This window comes from Oryctolagus cuniculus, chromosome 4, assembly GCF_964237555.1.
Source record: "Oryctolagus cuniculus chromosome 4, mOryCun1.1, whole genome shotgun sequence".
Classification (NCBI taxonomy): Eukaryota; Metazoa; Chordata; class Mammalia; order Lagomorpha; family Leporidae; genus Oryctolagus; species Oryctolagus cuniculus.
In genome coordinates, this window is record NC_091435.1 from 149,421,299 (window position 1) to 149,437,477 (window position 16,179).

A 16,179-nucleotide genomic window follows, 5' to 3' on the forward strand; every position below is an offset into this window, starting at 1 on the left:
GGAGCCAGATAGAGCTGTATCTGAGTCCTGAGTCCATAACTTACCTCCTGTGTGACCTGCAGCAAATCAGGTGGCCTTCTATAAGCCTCTGTTTCTTCACCTGTGAAGTTGAGATGACATCTATTTCACTATGCTGTGAAGTGCAAATAAAGTCTCACGTGAAAAGGGAGTCATTAGAGAAATGTTAGTGGGAATGGCTGCTTCTGACTTGAACTTTGAAAGAGAATGATTTCACTTGGGGAATGATATTCCTTTGAAAACATAAATGTGATGTTGGTAAGGACTGTTTGGGGAAATTCAATGCTTTATTTGTGTGTGTTTGATTATATTTGACCTTTGCCAATTTCACCATAGGAATTCAAGGAGTGGTGGAAGCCTACCAGAGCTGTCTTCCTAAGCTGCAGCTCTATGGTCCCACCAACATCGCCCCCATCATTCAGAAGGTTGCCAAGTCAGCGTCAGAGGAGACCAACACCAAGGAGGCATCGGTAAGGAAAGGGGTGATTCACCTGCTAATGGGATTTCCCCATCCTCACCAAGATATTGGCCACAATACCCATCCCACTCTGACAATAAATTCCAGCATTTCTACCCATGTTCCCATGATGTTGTGGGTTGTTGGCCAGAGGCTTCAGTTCCTGCCTGTAGGTTGCTCTAGAGAGCCTCTTGAACATGCCATGGCAGGGCAACTGGCTTTCCTCAAGGCAGGTGACTCAAGAAGGAGCAAATCAAAAGCCATACTTTATGTTATGACTTTCCCTCAAAAGTGACACATCATTTCCATAGTGTCCTGTTGGTTACACAGGATATTCTAATTCAGTGTGCAAAAGACTACACAAGGATATAAGGATGGTATATATATGTGTATATATACCTGTACCTTGGCTCTAGGCTGGGAATGATCCACAGCCTGGCAGACAGGCTGAAGAACGTGCTCCCATCAGCCTCGGTGGCTCGGCCAGCCAGAGCGAGGACCAGAAGTTGTGGGGGACTCCTGGTGAGGTCCCAAGGCCAATTTTTCTTTGTTTCAAAGGGAAACCAAAGCCCAGATGGCATCTGTCTCCATTTGCAAAAGCTGCTTAATAATCCACAACATCAGGGGGAAAAATAGGATATAAACCAGAAAGTAAGGATTGTTGGATGCTGTCTTGAATCAGCAAGATAGGATAGTCCATTTTCAGAATATATCAAATATCTTACCGCTTCTTACTACCTTTGCAGCTACTATATCCACCAACTTCTTTCACTTGGACTAGGGAAAAACCTCTTAAGTGATTGATCTTTTCTCTACTACAATATATACTACATACAGAAGCTTGTTGATCTTTAAAAAATATAATGATTAGCATGTCACTCCTTTGCTCTGAAACCTCTGATGGCTTCTCATCATACTTTGGATAAAATCTTCAATCCTAGAAGGTTCTATGGGATCTGACCTTCTCTCCTAGTGTGCTCTTTGTCTTCCCAGATGCTGTCCATGCCATCCTTCTTGTTGTCCCTCAATCTAAACTCTCCTCATTTCCAAGCCTTTCACCTGCTGCTCCCCTGCAAGGATTTCTCTTACCCAGCCTCCACATGATCCACTTTCTGACTTCATCAGGTCGCTGTTCAACTCTCAACTCTTCTGAAGTTCCCCCTGGTTACCTTATCTAATATAACAATCCACGCATTGCCACCATGTCTCAGCTCCACTTTCCTTTTTGGCTATTTATCACTGCTTGAAATACTTCAGATGCACTTGCTTACTTGCGCATTTTCTATTTCCTTTACTTTCCTGGGTTCTCTATAATGAGAAGACCTTGCTCACCAGAATATCTTCACTAACCAAACACACATGCACACTTCATACTCAATAAATATTTAAGGAATGAATGTGAAACCATCATATGTATATCATATGATGAAAAGTATATTATATTGTCTTTTTGTTAAGTTGGCCTGTATCTTAAATATTACACATATTATATACCAGAAATCATGATATTTCTATTTTAGTTATAATTTGAAGTCTTTCTTACTTGAAAATATCAAAGGGAATGACAGTCACCACCTGCCTTTTATTCAATCCACTGTCTCTGCCCTACAACTTAGTTGCGTTTTCAGCTCCTTTAGGCTTGTGACACACAGAAACTCCTGAAATGGAATGGGGATAGGGTAAAGTTAAATTTTATTTTAGAATAATAATTTTTAAGTGTTCCTTTATTATTTTTTTCATTTTTTTAACTTTTATTTAATAAATATAAATTTCCAAAGTACAGCTTTTGGATTACAGTGGCTTTTTCTCCCCATAACTTCCCTCCCACCTGCAACCCTCCTGTCTCCCGTGCCCTCTCCCATTCCATTCACATCAAGATTCATTTTCAATTATCTTTATATACAGAAGATCAATTTAGTATATATTAAGAAAGATTTCAACAGTTTGCACCCACACAGAAACACAAAGTGTAAAGTACTGTTTGAGTACTAGTTATAGCATTAATTCACATTGGACAACACATTAAGGACAGAGATCCTACATGGGGAGTAAGTGCACAGTGACTCCGTTGTTGACTTAACAAATTGACACTCTTGTTTATGGCATCAGTAATCTCCCTAGGTTCTTGTCATAAGGTGCCAAAGCTATGGAAGCCTTTTTAGTTCGTGAACTCCAATCTTATTTAGACAAGGTCATAGTCAAAGTGGAAGTTCTCTCCTCCCTTCAGAGAAAGGTACCCCCTTCTTTGATGGCCTGTTCTTTCCACTGGGATCTCATTCATAGAGACTTTTCATTTAGTTTTCTTGTTTTGTTTTGTTTTGTATTTTTGCCAGAGTGTCTTGGCTTTCCATGCCTAAAATACTCTCATGGGCTCTTCAGCCAGATCCAAATGCCTTAAGGGCTGATTCTGAGGCCAGAGTGCTGTTTAGGACATCTGCCATTCTATGAGTCTGCTGTGTATCCCACTTCCCATGTCGGATCATTCTCTCCTTTTAATTCTATCAGTTAGTATTAGCAGACACTTGTCTTGTTTATGTGATCCCTTTAACTCTTAATCCTATCATTATGATCAATTGTGAACTGAAACTGATCCCTTTGACTAATGAGATGGCATTGGTACATGCCACCTTGATGGGATTGAATTGGAATCCCCTGGCACATTTCTAACTCTACCATTTGGGGCAAGTCCAATTGAACATGTCCCAAACTGTACATCCCCTCCCTCTCTTATTCCCACTCTTATATTTAACAGGGATCACTTTTCAGTTAAATTTAAACACCTAAGAATAAGTGTGTGTTAATTAAAGAGTTCAACCAATAGTATTAAGTAGAACAAAAAAAAATACTAAAAGGGATAAAGTATTAAGTTGTTCATCAACAGTCAGGACAAGGGCTGATCAAGTCACTGTTTCTCATAGTGTCCATTTCACTTCAACAGGTTTCCTTTTTGGTGCTCGGTTAGTTGTCACTGATCAGGGAGAACATATGATATTTGTCCCTTTGGGACTGCCTTATTTCACTCAGCATGATGTTTTCCAAATTCCTCCATCTTGTTGCAAATGATCGGGTTTCATTGTTTTTGATTGCTGTATAGTATTCTATAGAGTACATGTCCCGTAATTTCTTTATCCAGTCTTCTGTTGATGAGCATTTAGGTTGATTCCAGGTCTTAGCTATTTTAAATTGAGCTGCAATAAACATTAAGATGCAGACAGCTCTTTTATTTGCCAATTTCATTTCCTTTGGGTAAATTCCAAGGAGTGGGATGGCTGGGTTGTATGGTAGGGTTATCTTCAGGTTTCTGAGGAATCTCCAGAGTGACTTCCATAGTGGCTTTACCAGTTTGCACTCCCACCTACGGTGGGTTAGTGTCCCTTCTTCCCCACATCCTCTCCAGCATCTGTTGTTGGTAGATTTCTGTATGTGAGCCATTCTACCAGGGTGAGGTGAAACCTCATTGTGGTTTTGATTTGCACATCTCAGCATTGCAGACCAAGACTTCCCCTAACATAGCTCCCTCAGACCCCAGAGGTCTTGAAGCAAATTTCAGTCCTCATAGTTACAGAATTTAGAAGAGTCAGACAGGACCAGCATTTCATTTTTTTTTATTTATTTTTAGCACCAGATCCCATTCTTCCAGGAATACCTTGCTCAGACACCTAGCACATAAAATGGACACACACACACACACACACACACACACACACACTCACACACACACACACACATACTTCTTGCCAAATCTGAGCCCAGGAGCAAGGGCGAAACTTATCTGTTCTCATTTCCCCATTTTCCTCAAGAGTATCCAACGCATCTCTAGGGCTCTCAGAGCTCACTTTAAAAACCAGGTTATCTGATCTCCCTTTTAAAGTAATAAGAGAACACAACACTGACACAGGTTCTGGATTTGGAGCTAAGCCAGCCTGAGTTTCTGGCCATTACTCACTCCTTGAGGGATAGGTGGGTTGGCTCTGAAAGGACAGGTGAGGAAACAGAACCAAATGCAGGAAAACACCCCAAATCCTCAAGTGCATGACCCCTATTCACATTGAGCAGAGCTCCCCTCCAAAGGTTGCTCTTGTCTTTGAACAGTTGGTGACCCAGGCCCTTTGTTGTCACTTACTGCTAAGGATCATAAACTTAAACCTCTAGGTGGGCACTTTCAGGGAGTCTGTGGCTACAGATTTTTCTCCTTGATTTTGTGGAACCCTTTAGGAAAAAAGACCTCAGGTATATTCAGAGACTATCACATTCCATCCCTGAGCATTTTCCCAGCCTGACTTTGGAAGAAACTGTTGCTGCTAGCTTTATTGGAAATTTCCATCAGGTTCAGGTCCAGCTGTCTGCAGCCTGTTACTTTTAGCTCGATGAAACCTGAAAGCACCAGCTTGTAGAAGCCTGACAATGTCTTCAGATAAGGAGTTCTTAACCCTTCTTGTTGCATAGACCGTTTAGCAGTTGGTAAAGCCCATAAACCCCAAGTGTGCAAAATAAAATATACTTTGTAGACTAAACTGATGATATTGAAATGCAGAAGGAGAAATACTGTAATGTGACATAGATTCAGAATAAATATGATGAAATCCTTCTTGTATTTATATATTAAACTATGAGAACTAATAGTTGACCTTCTGTGGTTTCTAATTAGTTTTGAGTATAAATGGTAAATGAAATATTTGTGGCCACTGTCATATAACCAGAGAATATTTATGATTTCTGTTGATAACTAAGTCACCAGTATAGCTAATACTAATTTGAGTTGTTGAACCATTTATAATTTAAAAGATGATAAATATCAGTTCTAGATTAGTGACAATTAAAATGTCATTTACCCCCAAGCTGTTAGACTGCCTGAAGTCTTCCAGCTGTTCGTAGACCCACGTGAAGAACATTTGCCCTAGACCTGGGGTCAAGGAGCTTTATCTCACAGCCTGTTTCTCAGTGGCTTGCAAACTAGGAATGATTTTTCCATGTATTAGTGGTTGAAAAAAAATAAGAATAGTGCATGACACATGAAAATTAAATGACGTTCGGGCTGGCGCCATGGCTCAATAGGCTAATCCTCCGCCTGCAGCGCCGGCACACCAGGTTCTAGTCCCGGTCAGGGCGCCAGATTCTGTCCCGGTTGCTCCTCTTCCAGGCCAGCTCTCTGCTATGGCCCAGGAGTGCAGTGGAGGATGGCCCAAGTGCTTGGGCCCTGCACCCCATGGGAGACCAGGAGAAGCACCTGGCTCCTGCCTTCGGATCAGCGTGATGCTCCGGCCGCAGTGCGCCGGCCATGGCAGCCATTGGAGGGTGAACCAACGGCAAAGGAAGACCTTTCTCTCTGTCTCTCTCTCTCTCACTGTCCACTCTGCCTGTCAAAAAAAAAAAAAAGAAAGAAAATTAAATGACGTTGGAATTTCAGTGTCTATAAATAAAGTTTTACTGGAACACAGAAACTCTGGCTGTCGTCACACTGCAATGCATGTGAGCTGCCAGCTCACATGATGCTCAGAGACCAGCATGGTCTGAGAGCCAACATTATTCATTTTGTTTTACAGAAACTAGTTTCCTGACCCCTGCTCTAGCACAGCCTTGAAGGTTCTCAAGATGGTGGTGTGACCTTTCGGAGTTTGCTGCTCAAGTTATTGAACTGGGAGTGAGAATTATATAGATTGGATCAGACAGGACTGAGAGGGAGGAAAAGGAAGGAAGAGTCAACAGACATGCGGTTCAGTGCACCTGTTTTCCCATTTTTAAAGTTAAATTTAAATGTGTTTTAAATCAGGTCCTCGATTGCTCTGGCTACAGTGCTCACTCTTCTTAAGGGACTGGGGCCTAGTGTATTGGGCAGCACAGCTGAAGATTCTCAAAAGTCTGAAGAGGACCACATACAGTGGGCAGTGAGGAAGCTGGGACCCAGAGGCAGTAAGGGGCTTTGTCCAGGGCCTCAGAGAACAAGGCTTTGAAGCCAGCCCTGCGGATTCCCCATGTGCCTGTCTTTCTACTCCACTGGGCCCTGTAACACAGTCAGGTGATTACACAAGGAAGCTGTAGTTACAGCATCTTTCTTTAATTCCCCTCATCAGAACCTTGAGCCCCAAAGCCTATCAACACAGGCACTTAAAAAAAAAGTCTGTTGTCACCGCTGCTAAGGTCAGTATGCAGTCAAGCCCCCCAGGGCCTAACCAGTGTCCTATTGTCATTGTCTTCCCCTCCTCTCCATCCCCCTCATCCCTGGCCTCTGGGCACAGCAATACTTCATCCTGCTGATCCTGACAGACGGAGTCATCACAGACATGGCAGACACCCGAGAGGCCATCGTCCACGCCTCCCACCTCCCCATGTCGGTCATCATCGTGGGCGTGGGGAATGCTGACTTCAGTGACATGCAGATGCTGGATGGTGACGACGGGATCCTGAGGTCCCCCAAGGGAGAACCTGTGCTTCGAGACATCGTCCAGTTCGTGCCCTTCAGGAACTTCAAACACGTATGCATAGACAGCTTGGGGGCTCTTCCCGTGGGAGGGCAGAACCAAAGCAGGCTCAGCCTCCACTTGTCCACACTTTGTGTGATCTGCCAATCTCGGAGCAATACCAGATGCCCCTTCCAGTGCCAGGCCTTCTCCCACAGCAAGGATATGTACAGCATAACTCTTTGGAGAAAGGAGTAGACGTTGAGTTCACAACAAGCACTCATGCTAACTATGGTAACCAACACTTTCACGGATGCCTGCTCTCATCAATATAAGTTAGCTTTTCCCCTGCCCAATGGTGTCCAGTCAGAATAGTAAGGAGAACTAAAACCCTGAAACTCACAGGGTTTTTCTTATCAAGCCATGTGCCCTGGGAGAAGTCTGTACCTGATAGATGATAGGAAATAATGGAAATAATAGGATAGAATGTGATAGAAACCTAAATTGTCTATAAATATATAGTAAGCAGCATTAAAGATGTATTTAATTCATTCATAAACAAGGTAACAAAATTAATTCAAAGCAGTAGGAGAGTTAAATACAGTCAATGGGAGGAAATGCTGGAATAAATTGGGTAAAGTACATCCAAAATTGGCAAATGACCAGTAGTGTAAAAAAAAAAAAAAAAAAAACAGAGCATAATTTTTAGATTGTCTGGTGAATAGAAATAATTTGCATTTTATCAGTTTTAAACAATGTTTTTAAAGGCAGAGAGAGAGAAGGGGGGAGGAGAAAGGGGAGGGTGGCACTGTGGTATAGCCAGTAAAGCCACCACCTGCAGTGCCAGCATCCCATATGGGTGCTTATTCAAGTCCCTGCTACTCCACTTCTGATCCAGCTCTCTGCTATGGCCTGGGAAAGCAGTAGAAGATGGCTCAAGAACTTGGGTCCCTGCACCTGCGTGGGAGACCTGGAGGAAGCTCCTGGCTCCTGGCTCCTGGCTTCAGATCAGCCCAGCTCCTGCAGTTGAGGCCATTTGGGGAGTGAATCAGTGGATGGAAAACATATCTCTCTCTCTCTCTCCCTCCCTCCCTCCTTCCCTCTCCTCTTCCTCCTCCTCTCTCTGTAACTCTGTCTTCAAATAAATAAATAATCGAGAGAGAGAGAGAGAGAGAGAGAGAGAGAGAGAGAGAGAGAGATTTGCCATCTGCTGCTTCACTTTCCAAATGCCCACAACCACCAGAGCTGTACCAGGCCAAAACTGGGAGCTGGGAACTCAATGTCAGACTCCCATGTAGGTGGCAGGGACCTAAGGCCTGGAACCATCACCTACTGCCTCCCAGGAAGTTCATTAGCAGGAATCTGGATCAGAAGCAGAGCTGGAACTCTAACTCAGCCACCCCAGTATGGGATGTGGGTGTCCCAAGAGGTGACGTAACCACTGTGTCCAATACCTGCCCCAGTTTTCTTCAAATTAGCATCTTGGGCTCTTGTCAATAATAAATGGTGAATCAAGCAGCATCTCACTCCCTGATGGAACAGTAGGAATCAGCCCAGTAGACATTGCGCTAGTCTGCCATGATGGTCTTCAGTAACCATTTTTCCATATTTCCAAATTTTGGTTAATTGTCAAGTCTCTAGAGGAAGGGATGCCTTTAAGGTTTCCACAAACCCTGCACCCATGGAGCTATCGTGGGCAACAAGCACACCCTCTAATTCTTAAAAGCTCTGTGGGAGCTAGTAGTGGCCCTGAGGCCCTTCAGAGGCTCCCTCAGCTGTGTCTTGGAGTGCAGGGGTTGCTTTGTGCACCCTGTGAGTCCACCCAATAGCAGATCATCCCCAGCCCTGTTTCCCTTGGAGTTCTTGCCATCTGCACTGTGGTTGGTGCCAATAATGCCAGTCACTGCTGCTGAGGAGCTGTTCACTAAGCTTGAACAAATGGCAGTATCTTGCAGCAATTCTGCCATCTCCTTGGAAAAGAAGAAATTTCCCTCCTTTTCCAAGCTGTGGAGTCTCCTCCAAGGCCTGAACCAAAAATATAGTGAAATCATGTCCCCCCAGTCTTAGGAATTCTGCTGGAAATGTCTTCGTTAGCACCCCCTGCAGCCTCTTGCCTTCTTGAAGCTCAAGTCAGTGATGAGGTCAGGGGCTGGAAGGCACAGGCACCATGCCTTGAGGAACTGCCATCCACATGAATCCCTGACATAATTCACAGTCCAGGCACATCCAAATCCCAAGTGGGCCCACACTGGGTAAGCTAAGGAGGGATGGATCGTTGTTGATTATAGCTGTGTGCTATGATGCTCCATGTATTCTTCCCTCCCTCTACTTTATTGCTGCCTCAATACCAGTCTCGGTGTCAGAGTCCTTAGCATTTGCTCTTCAGCAATTGCTGTTTGTTCTGCCACCTTCTCAGGTCAGGCTTCCCAGTAAGCACTGAAATAAAGCCCCAGCCCCGCAGCCTCAGCCGAACCCTAGATATCAACACCTGCTGAGAAGTGACTGCACATTCCAGGGCTCCTTGAGTGATAAGGTATTGCTTGTTCATAACCGTACAGCCACACAATTATCCCTCTCCTTTTAGGGCAAGCCGCAGTGATTAAAATCTTTAAGGCAGCAGAAAATCAATGCTTAGCTGCAGAGTTGCATGCATAGGGAGTTTCCAGGTAGCAGCAGCCGCCACCAGTTTCCCCCACAATCTGTCAGGGCAGTGCCTGTGGATGAGCAGAGTAATGGTGCTGTCACATCTCATCTCCAGCTTTCTGGATGAGGAGGCTTCCAAACAAAAAGCACTCACTATATGAAAGACACTCACCAAGCCCTTACATTGAAGGTGTGTGGACAATAAAGAGTGGCATCAAAAACTCATATTCTTTTGGGTTGGGCACATGGTGCAGCAGTTAAGACACCACTTGGGATGCCCATAGCCATATCAGAGTGCCTGGTTTGAGTCCCCAATCCTCTGCTTCCAATTCCAGCTTCCCACAAATGTGCACCCTGGGAGACAGCAAGTGATGGCTCTCAAGTACTTGGGGCCCTGTCACCCATATGGGATACCCAAATGGAGTTCCAGGCCTCTGGTTTCTGCTTGGCCCAGCCATGTCTGTGACAGACATTTGGGGAATGAATCAGTGGTTCAGAGCTTTCTCTCTCTCTATGTCTCTCTCTCTCTCTCTCTCTCTCTCTCTCTCTCTCCACACACACACACACACACATGTTTTTATATATAATGTGTGTGTGTATATATATATAATGTATATATCTTGCCCTGCCTTTCAAATAAAATAAAAATAAATAGGTTCTCTACAAGGAGGGCTGTGCTAGAGCCAAATTTGCACTTTCACCACCAGTAAAGTTAGTTACTTCACAAGGTGAAAGGAAGGGAGTTCTAGATTTTAATGTTCTGCTCTGTTTAGTCCACCAAAGGAGGGCGCTCCATCACTGCTCACTCCTCTAACTTTGCCTAAGTGAAGAAGAAGCAAAGAGCTCACAAGTGTGACCAAGTAGCAGCGCACACACACACAAAAAATAATACTACTGAGCACCCTATGGCTGTTTGACAAGAACTATAATGTCACTGCAGGACTTCAGAGCAGAAGGCAGCAGCCATGAGGAAAGCTTACAGCTCAGACTTAGAGAAAATGGGGGCAGTGTTGAGGAAGGACAGAGCCACAATGAGCAAGGAATTGAGGGAGATGACAAAGGGGTGCTGCTCCTAGTCTCTGCCATGAGAGCCTCCAGCTGTTCCGTGGATGACTAAGGCAGAATGCCAGGAGCAGGCTCACCCACCTTATATTCATGGATTTCAAATTAGATTTTGAAAAGCATTTCATTATCTTAACTAAACAACTCTGAATTCAATATGCCATAAATAAAAGGGAAGGTAAGAGTTGATATTATTTCATATAAGCCAGTAGTCCATGAATTGCCTCTCATTTTCTGCTCTGCATGAAAACTAGGGGCCTTAAAGTGGACAGGGCACAGGCTCTAGGCTATGTGGCTCTGGGCAAGCTATTTAACTTGTGTGTGCCACAGATTTTCATTGATAAAATGAGACAAATACTCTGACATTGGAACATTGAAGGTAAAGTCAACATAAAGTGTAGCATGGTACCTGATCCATGTAGGTGGTTAACAAATACAACTTTTATTATTTCTACTACCAGCTGCTTTCATATTTTTGGCCTTTTCCCAACCAACTAATGTCCCCAGTGCCATATTTGCTTTGCCACCAACACAGCATGCAAGGAGTGGAGAAATAACTGAGGGACAGTGCTGTCCACTATGGTAGCCAGTGGCCACATGTGGCTATTTAAATTTAATTCACTAAAATTAACAAAAAACTGGAACAGTTCCTCATTCACACCAGCTACATTTCAAGGGCTCAGTACTTGCATGTGGTTGCTGACTCCCACACTGAACAGCACAAGCATAGACTGTTTCCATGAACTCAGAATGTTCTAAACAACCTTGTTTAAAGATATTTTGGTTGCATATAAGAGCAAATCCATCTTATCTGGATTACATGACTGGTTCTTAACCAAAGGGTAACATTACTACCTGGGAGACATTTGGAAGTCTGGTGACTTTTAAAAATTGTATTTATTTGTTTGAGAGAGAGATGAAAAGATTGCCCACCTGCTGATTGACCCTCCCCCCAAAATGTTTTCAAGAGCTGGGTCTGGGCCAAGGCTAAAGCCAGGAGCCAGCAACACAATCCAGTTCTCCTACACCGGTGGCAAGGAAGCAATTACTTGAGCCATCACCACTGCCTCCCAGGGTCTGCATTAGAAGGAAGCAGGAGCTGGGACTTGAACCCTAGCATTCTGATATGGGCACAGGCATCTTAACCACTAGACCAAACACCCATTCCTGGGGACGTCTTTGATGGTGACAGCTGTGCAGTGCTACTTGCTCCCAGTGGATGGAGGCCAGGACTGCTGTTAAACATCCTGCAAGGCACAGGAGAGTACCCAGTCCCAAATGTTGTAGTGCCAAGCTTGAGAAACCATGGAATGTAACAATACTAATGCATTTTTCTCATGGAGCTGGAGGTTTGGGCTGGTAACTATTGGTAACAAGGCCAGCACTTTGTGATTCCTTTTGCTGTTCCCTAATGATGATAAAAATGACAGGAATCACATCCTAGTTTCAAGGAGAAAGGAAGGGAAAAGAGAAAGAGAGTCAATACCTATCCCTTTTAATTATGAAAAAAAAAGTTTTCGAATGAACATCCCCCAAGAAACTTCCACTTATATCTCAAAGAGCAAAAGTGGGTCATGTGGTTATCCGTAAATGCAGAGGAGGCTGGGAAACCTAGCGTTTTGTTTTCTAGCCTTGTGTGAGAGATGGCCAGGGAGAAAAGAGTGGGAATGCCTTTTGTGTCTGCCCCAGTGTACACATGGATCATGATCTCACACATAACTCTGAGGAGTCATTTATAAAATAAAAGAGCTCTATGGGATCCAACGGCCCAACCTGATGTGACACCCTTAAAAGGTAAGAGGTCAATTGGGAAAAACTCTTCAGGAGGTATAAATGATATTAATGTGAACCCTTTGAGACAGAATGCATTCTTATTCTTTCCTATTTTGCCTTTGAGAACACTAGGACCGAGCAAATCTGAATGAGTTCTAAGCCATAATAAGAAAGAAAGATTTCATAATCAGGCTACTTGTCATCTGGTCCAGCCCTCATTCCTTCAGAATCTCAAACACTTGTCCTTCTGCCCCAGTTGTCAACCTCTTCAATAATAGTGAATAAAGTGGCTCAGGCAGCTGAAATTACTTTCCTGGAGGTTGTGTAGATGCCAGAGCCAGGAGTCAGATCCAGCTCTGCATGACTCCAGTGCATGCATGATATCAGCCTCAACCTTCTTGCACTGCAGTCATCACCATGGGTTGCATGATCCTGTGCCTCTGCCCCTAGAGAGCTACAATAATCACGGTGGTATTCAAGACCCTCTATCTCCTGGGCTCAAGCTCCTTTTCCAACTGAGCGGCCCACTGATTCAACAGCTGCAACTCATACTAATCCACACTTCCTTCAACCCCACCACATGACCCACTACCCCAGACATGATCAAATGTCATCCCCCTATCCCTTCTCTGCGTTTTAAAATATGTCCACCTGTAGCAGATGATGGCTCAACTGCTTGGGTCCCTGCCACCCGTAGGAGAGACCTAGAAGGAGCTATCAATTTCTGGCTTAAGCCTGACCCAGGTCTGCCTGCTGAGGGCAGGGGAGAGTGAACCAGCAGACAGAGTATCTCTCCATCTGTCACTCTGTCTTTCAAATAAAATGAAAATAAATTAATAAAAAATTTTAGAAATAGACAATGTCCACCTCCTCTTGGAATCCAGCCGCCATTTTCTCCAAGGTAACTTAGTCTCTTTGTTCCCTGTGTCCTGGCCACGGTGCTGTGACTCTCAGGGCAGACTTTCCAAGTTCCAACATGCATTGGAACCACTGAGGCATCACGTTCAAATGCAAATTCTGATTCAGTAGCTCAGGGTTGGGTCTAAGAGTCTACCTTCCTTATAATCCCATGAATGGTGTGCTGCTGAATGGTGTGCTGCTGCTGTCTGCATCATCAGTCAAGTTCTATCTGTAGCAGAGTTAGTACTGGATAATGGTCATGCCAGGCTCCCCTCAAACGATTATTGCCTCCTTGATGGCAATCACCAAAGCCCCTACACCCTTGCAAAGCACCTGGAAACAAAGCATTTAGAATTGAATGCAAATCAGACACAAAACTGCAGGACAGTTCCTTCTCCCGTCCAACTTTCACTCACCCTCTGAGGTCAATAGTTTTATATTTTGAGATAAGCATGAACAAATATAATGCTGAAATTAATGGTTCACTTCCCAATACTCTTTTGACAATCCTTGTTTGAAGTTGACCCTCAATGAAGAATGAATGAATGAGCCCAGCTTCTCAGGGCAAGACTCTACTCTTTGAACACAAGCCAAAGTCACGGTAATTCTTCTTCCCCGCAGGCCTCTCCAGCTGCCCTGGCAAAGAGCGTGTTGGCAGAAGTCCCAAACCAAGTCGTGGACTATTACAACGGCAAGGGGATTAAACCAAAATGTTCATCAGAAATGTATGAATCTTCCAGGACACTAGCACCATGAACTTTGCACACTTTTACAGAGTTCTGAAATACTACTACTGCTAATATTTAATACTTCTACTACTCCCGTACTTAAAAAAATACACATTTAAAAATAGCACGTTTCGGTGATTTTTAACTATTTTTTTTGCATGTGTAGCCTCAGCACCTGGATCTATTAAGCCCTTGTATTGTTGAAGACTTTTTACAAAGAACAACAGATAATAACTTACTCTTTACACTACAGCATGTCGCCTTGAAATAAAATGGTATCTGTATCTGTTTTTTATACAGGTTTGTTGAATTTTGCTAAATTTCTTATTATCTTTACACTGTAAAGCATTTTGAAATATTTATTGAACGTTGATAGCCAAAACATATTTGGTTTTATCTGCTACAGGATGAGAGACTTTTCAAAACAGCAGATGCATGGACTGTATTTTGCATGTTTAAAGTAATTTAAAAAAAAACACACCACACTGTTTTTGCAGGTGTTACCTTAACTTCTCCCTGCTGAGAATGGTCTCTGTACTAAGAAAGATGTATAGTGACTGATCTGTTTGGAGTGGGTTCGTGGAATCCAGCCCAGCCCCTCTCAGGCTGAATTCACTATACACGTGTGTCACCTGAGAGCTGAAATTCAGAGGTTGATACAGTAGGTCTGAGTGGGGCCTGAAATGCCTGGTTCCTTAACCAAGTCCCAGATGATGCTACTGCAGTCCTTGCACTGCACGGAGAGTAGGGAGGCTCTCAATGTCAGGTGTCATAGTAGAGACCATCTGAGACAGGGCAGCTCCTAGCCTGCTTGAGAATGGCACCTTTCCCTTGCCCATAGCATCAAGGTCCTGCCTGTGCCAGAGGTGAGAGTAGAAAGGAATGAGACTGACTCCAGAAGTTGCAGAGCCCCAAATCAGTCTCACTGCTTTAGAGTCACACCTCTTCCCTAAACAAGACTATGGAGTACTCCTCCTGGCTGGCTCCACCCTCTTAAAAGAGGCATGTACATGACTGCATGGATGGTTCTACTTATATGCCAATCCCTGGGAACAATCTCAAAGAGTCCTCATTGGAACCACAGTGATGGGAACTTGTCCATGGCAAATGGCCATGAAATGTGGCTCCCCGGATCTTGGATCTTTGAGCTCAGCCTGGGGCTTCCTTTTTGCCTCTTTTTATCACTCCTGAGGTCAAACTCTAAGCAGAATTTGTTTCAATATGTTAGCCAGTCTTGAAACAAAGAATGAATCCTTCACTTGTTTAATTGTCTATCAGATAAATAAACAAGTGTTTTTGCAAGTATAAAAGGCACAGAGTGGAATGTATTTTTGGCCAGAGAGATGGGGAAGTAAATCACAAGGCAAAATAAATCTGTTTGTTGTTTGTTTCAGGGGGAGCAATATTAACAAGCAAATCAAATGCCTTGTATGATTTCCAGAGTTATAATTATAGATCTTAATCTTGCAAATACATGTCAATAAAATGCAAAACATTTTGGGAATGATGGTAAAAATGTTTGACTGAAAAATCATAAATATTTAAACTGTATTGTTTTATGAATAAATTGGACACTTACAGAATTTTTTCTAAGAGTAGTGGTCTTGTTTCTCTTCTCAAAGCTATTCCCTAAGAGTTATTTCTTTCATGTGGGTAACATGGCCTCAGATTGGAAATAGCTCTTTCACAGTCCCAGGGAGCTATATCGACCACTGCTCCTAAAAAGCAAGGAAGGAAAATATTTAGATACTACATTTAAGAAATTACTGGTAGATATTTTTTTCTTTTTTAAAAAAAGATTTATTCATTTATTTGAAAGATATAGTTTACAGAGAGAAGGAGACACAAGCTCACAGAGAGAGAGAGAGAGAGAGAGAGAGAAAGGAGAGAGGGAGAGAGAGGGTGCTTTCATCTGCTGGTTCACTCCCCAAATGGCCACAATGGCTGGAGTTGATCTGATCCAAAGCCAGGATCCAGGCAGGAGCCAGGAGCCAGGACCTTCTTCTGGGTTTCCCACGTGGGTGCAGGCACTTGAGCCATCTTCTACTGCTTTCTCAGGCACATTAACAGGCTACTGGATCATATGTGGAGCAGCTGGAATGCCAACCTGAGCCCAACCAAATAGGATGCTGACATTGCAGGTGTCAGCTTTACACACTACACCACAACGCCAGCCCCTGGCAGATGTTCCTAGCCCCAA

At 43.6% G+C, this 16,179-nt stretch overlaps 1 protein-coding gene across 5 annotated transcripts in view; it reads left to right on the plus strand.

Moving 5' to 3' along the window:
• The window catches only part of CPNE4 (copine 4), a 526,674-nt gene extending 511,112 nt beyond the window's left edge, over positions 1-15,562 (plus strand). For 4 of the 5 annotated variants that reach the window (XM_051818460.2, XM_002722063.5, XM_051818461.2 and 1 more), the window contains exons 14-16: positions 355-488; positions 6,712-6,948; positions 13,873-14,263. In XM_051818460.2, the coding sequence (XP_051674420.1) occupies positions 355-488; positions 6,712-6,948; positions 13,873-14,007 (506 nt within the window). In that variant the 3' untranslated portion in view covers positions 14,008-14,263. Of the gene's footprint in view, positions 1-354; positions 489-6,711; positions 6,949-13,872 lie in introns of all 5 variants that reach the window. The other variant, XM_070072817.1, reaches the window with a different exon arrangement.
• Positions 15,563-16,179: the final 617 nt, after the last annotated feature.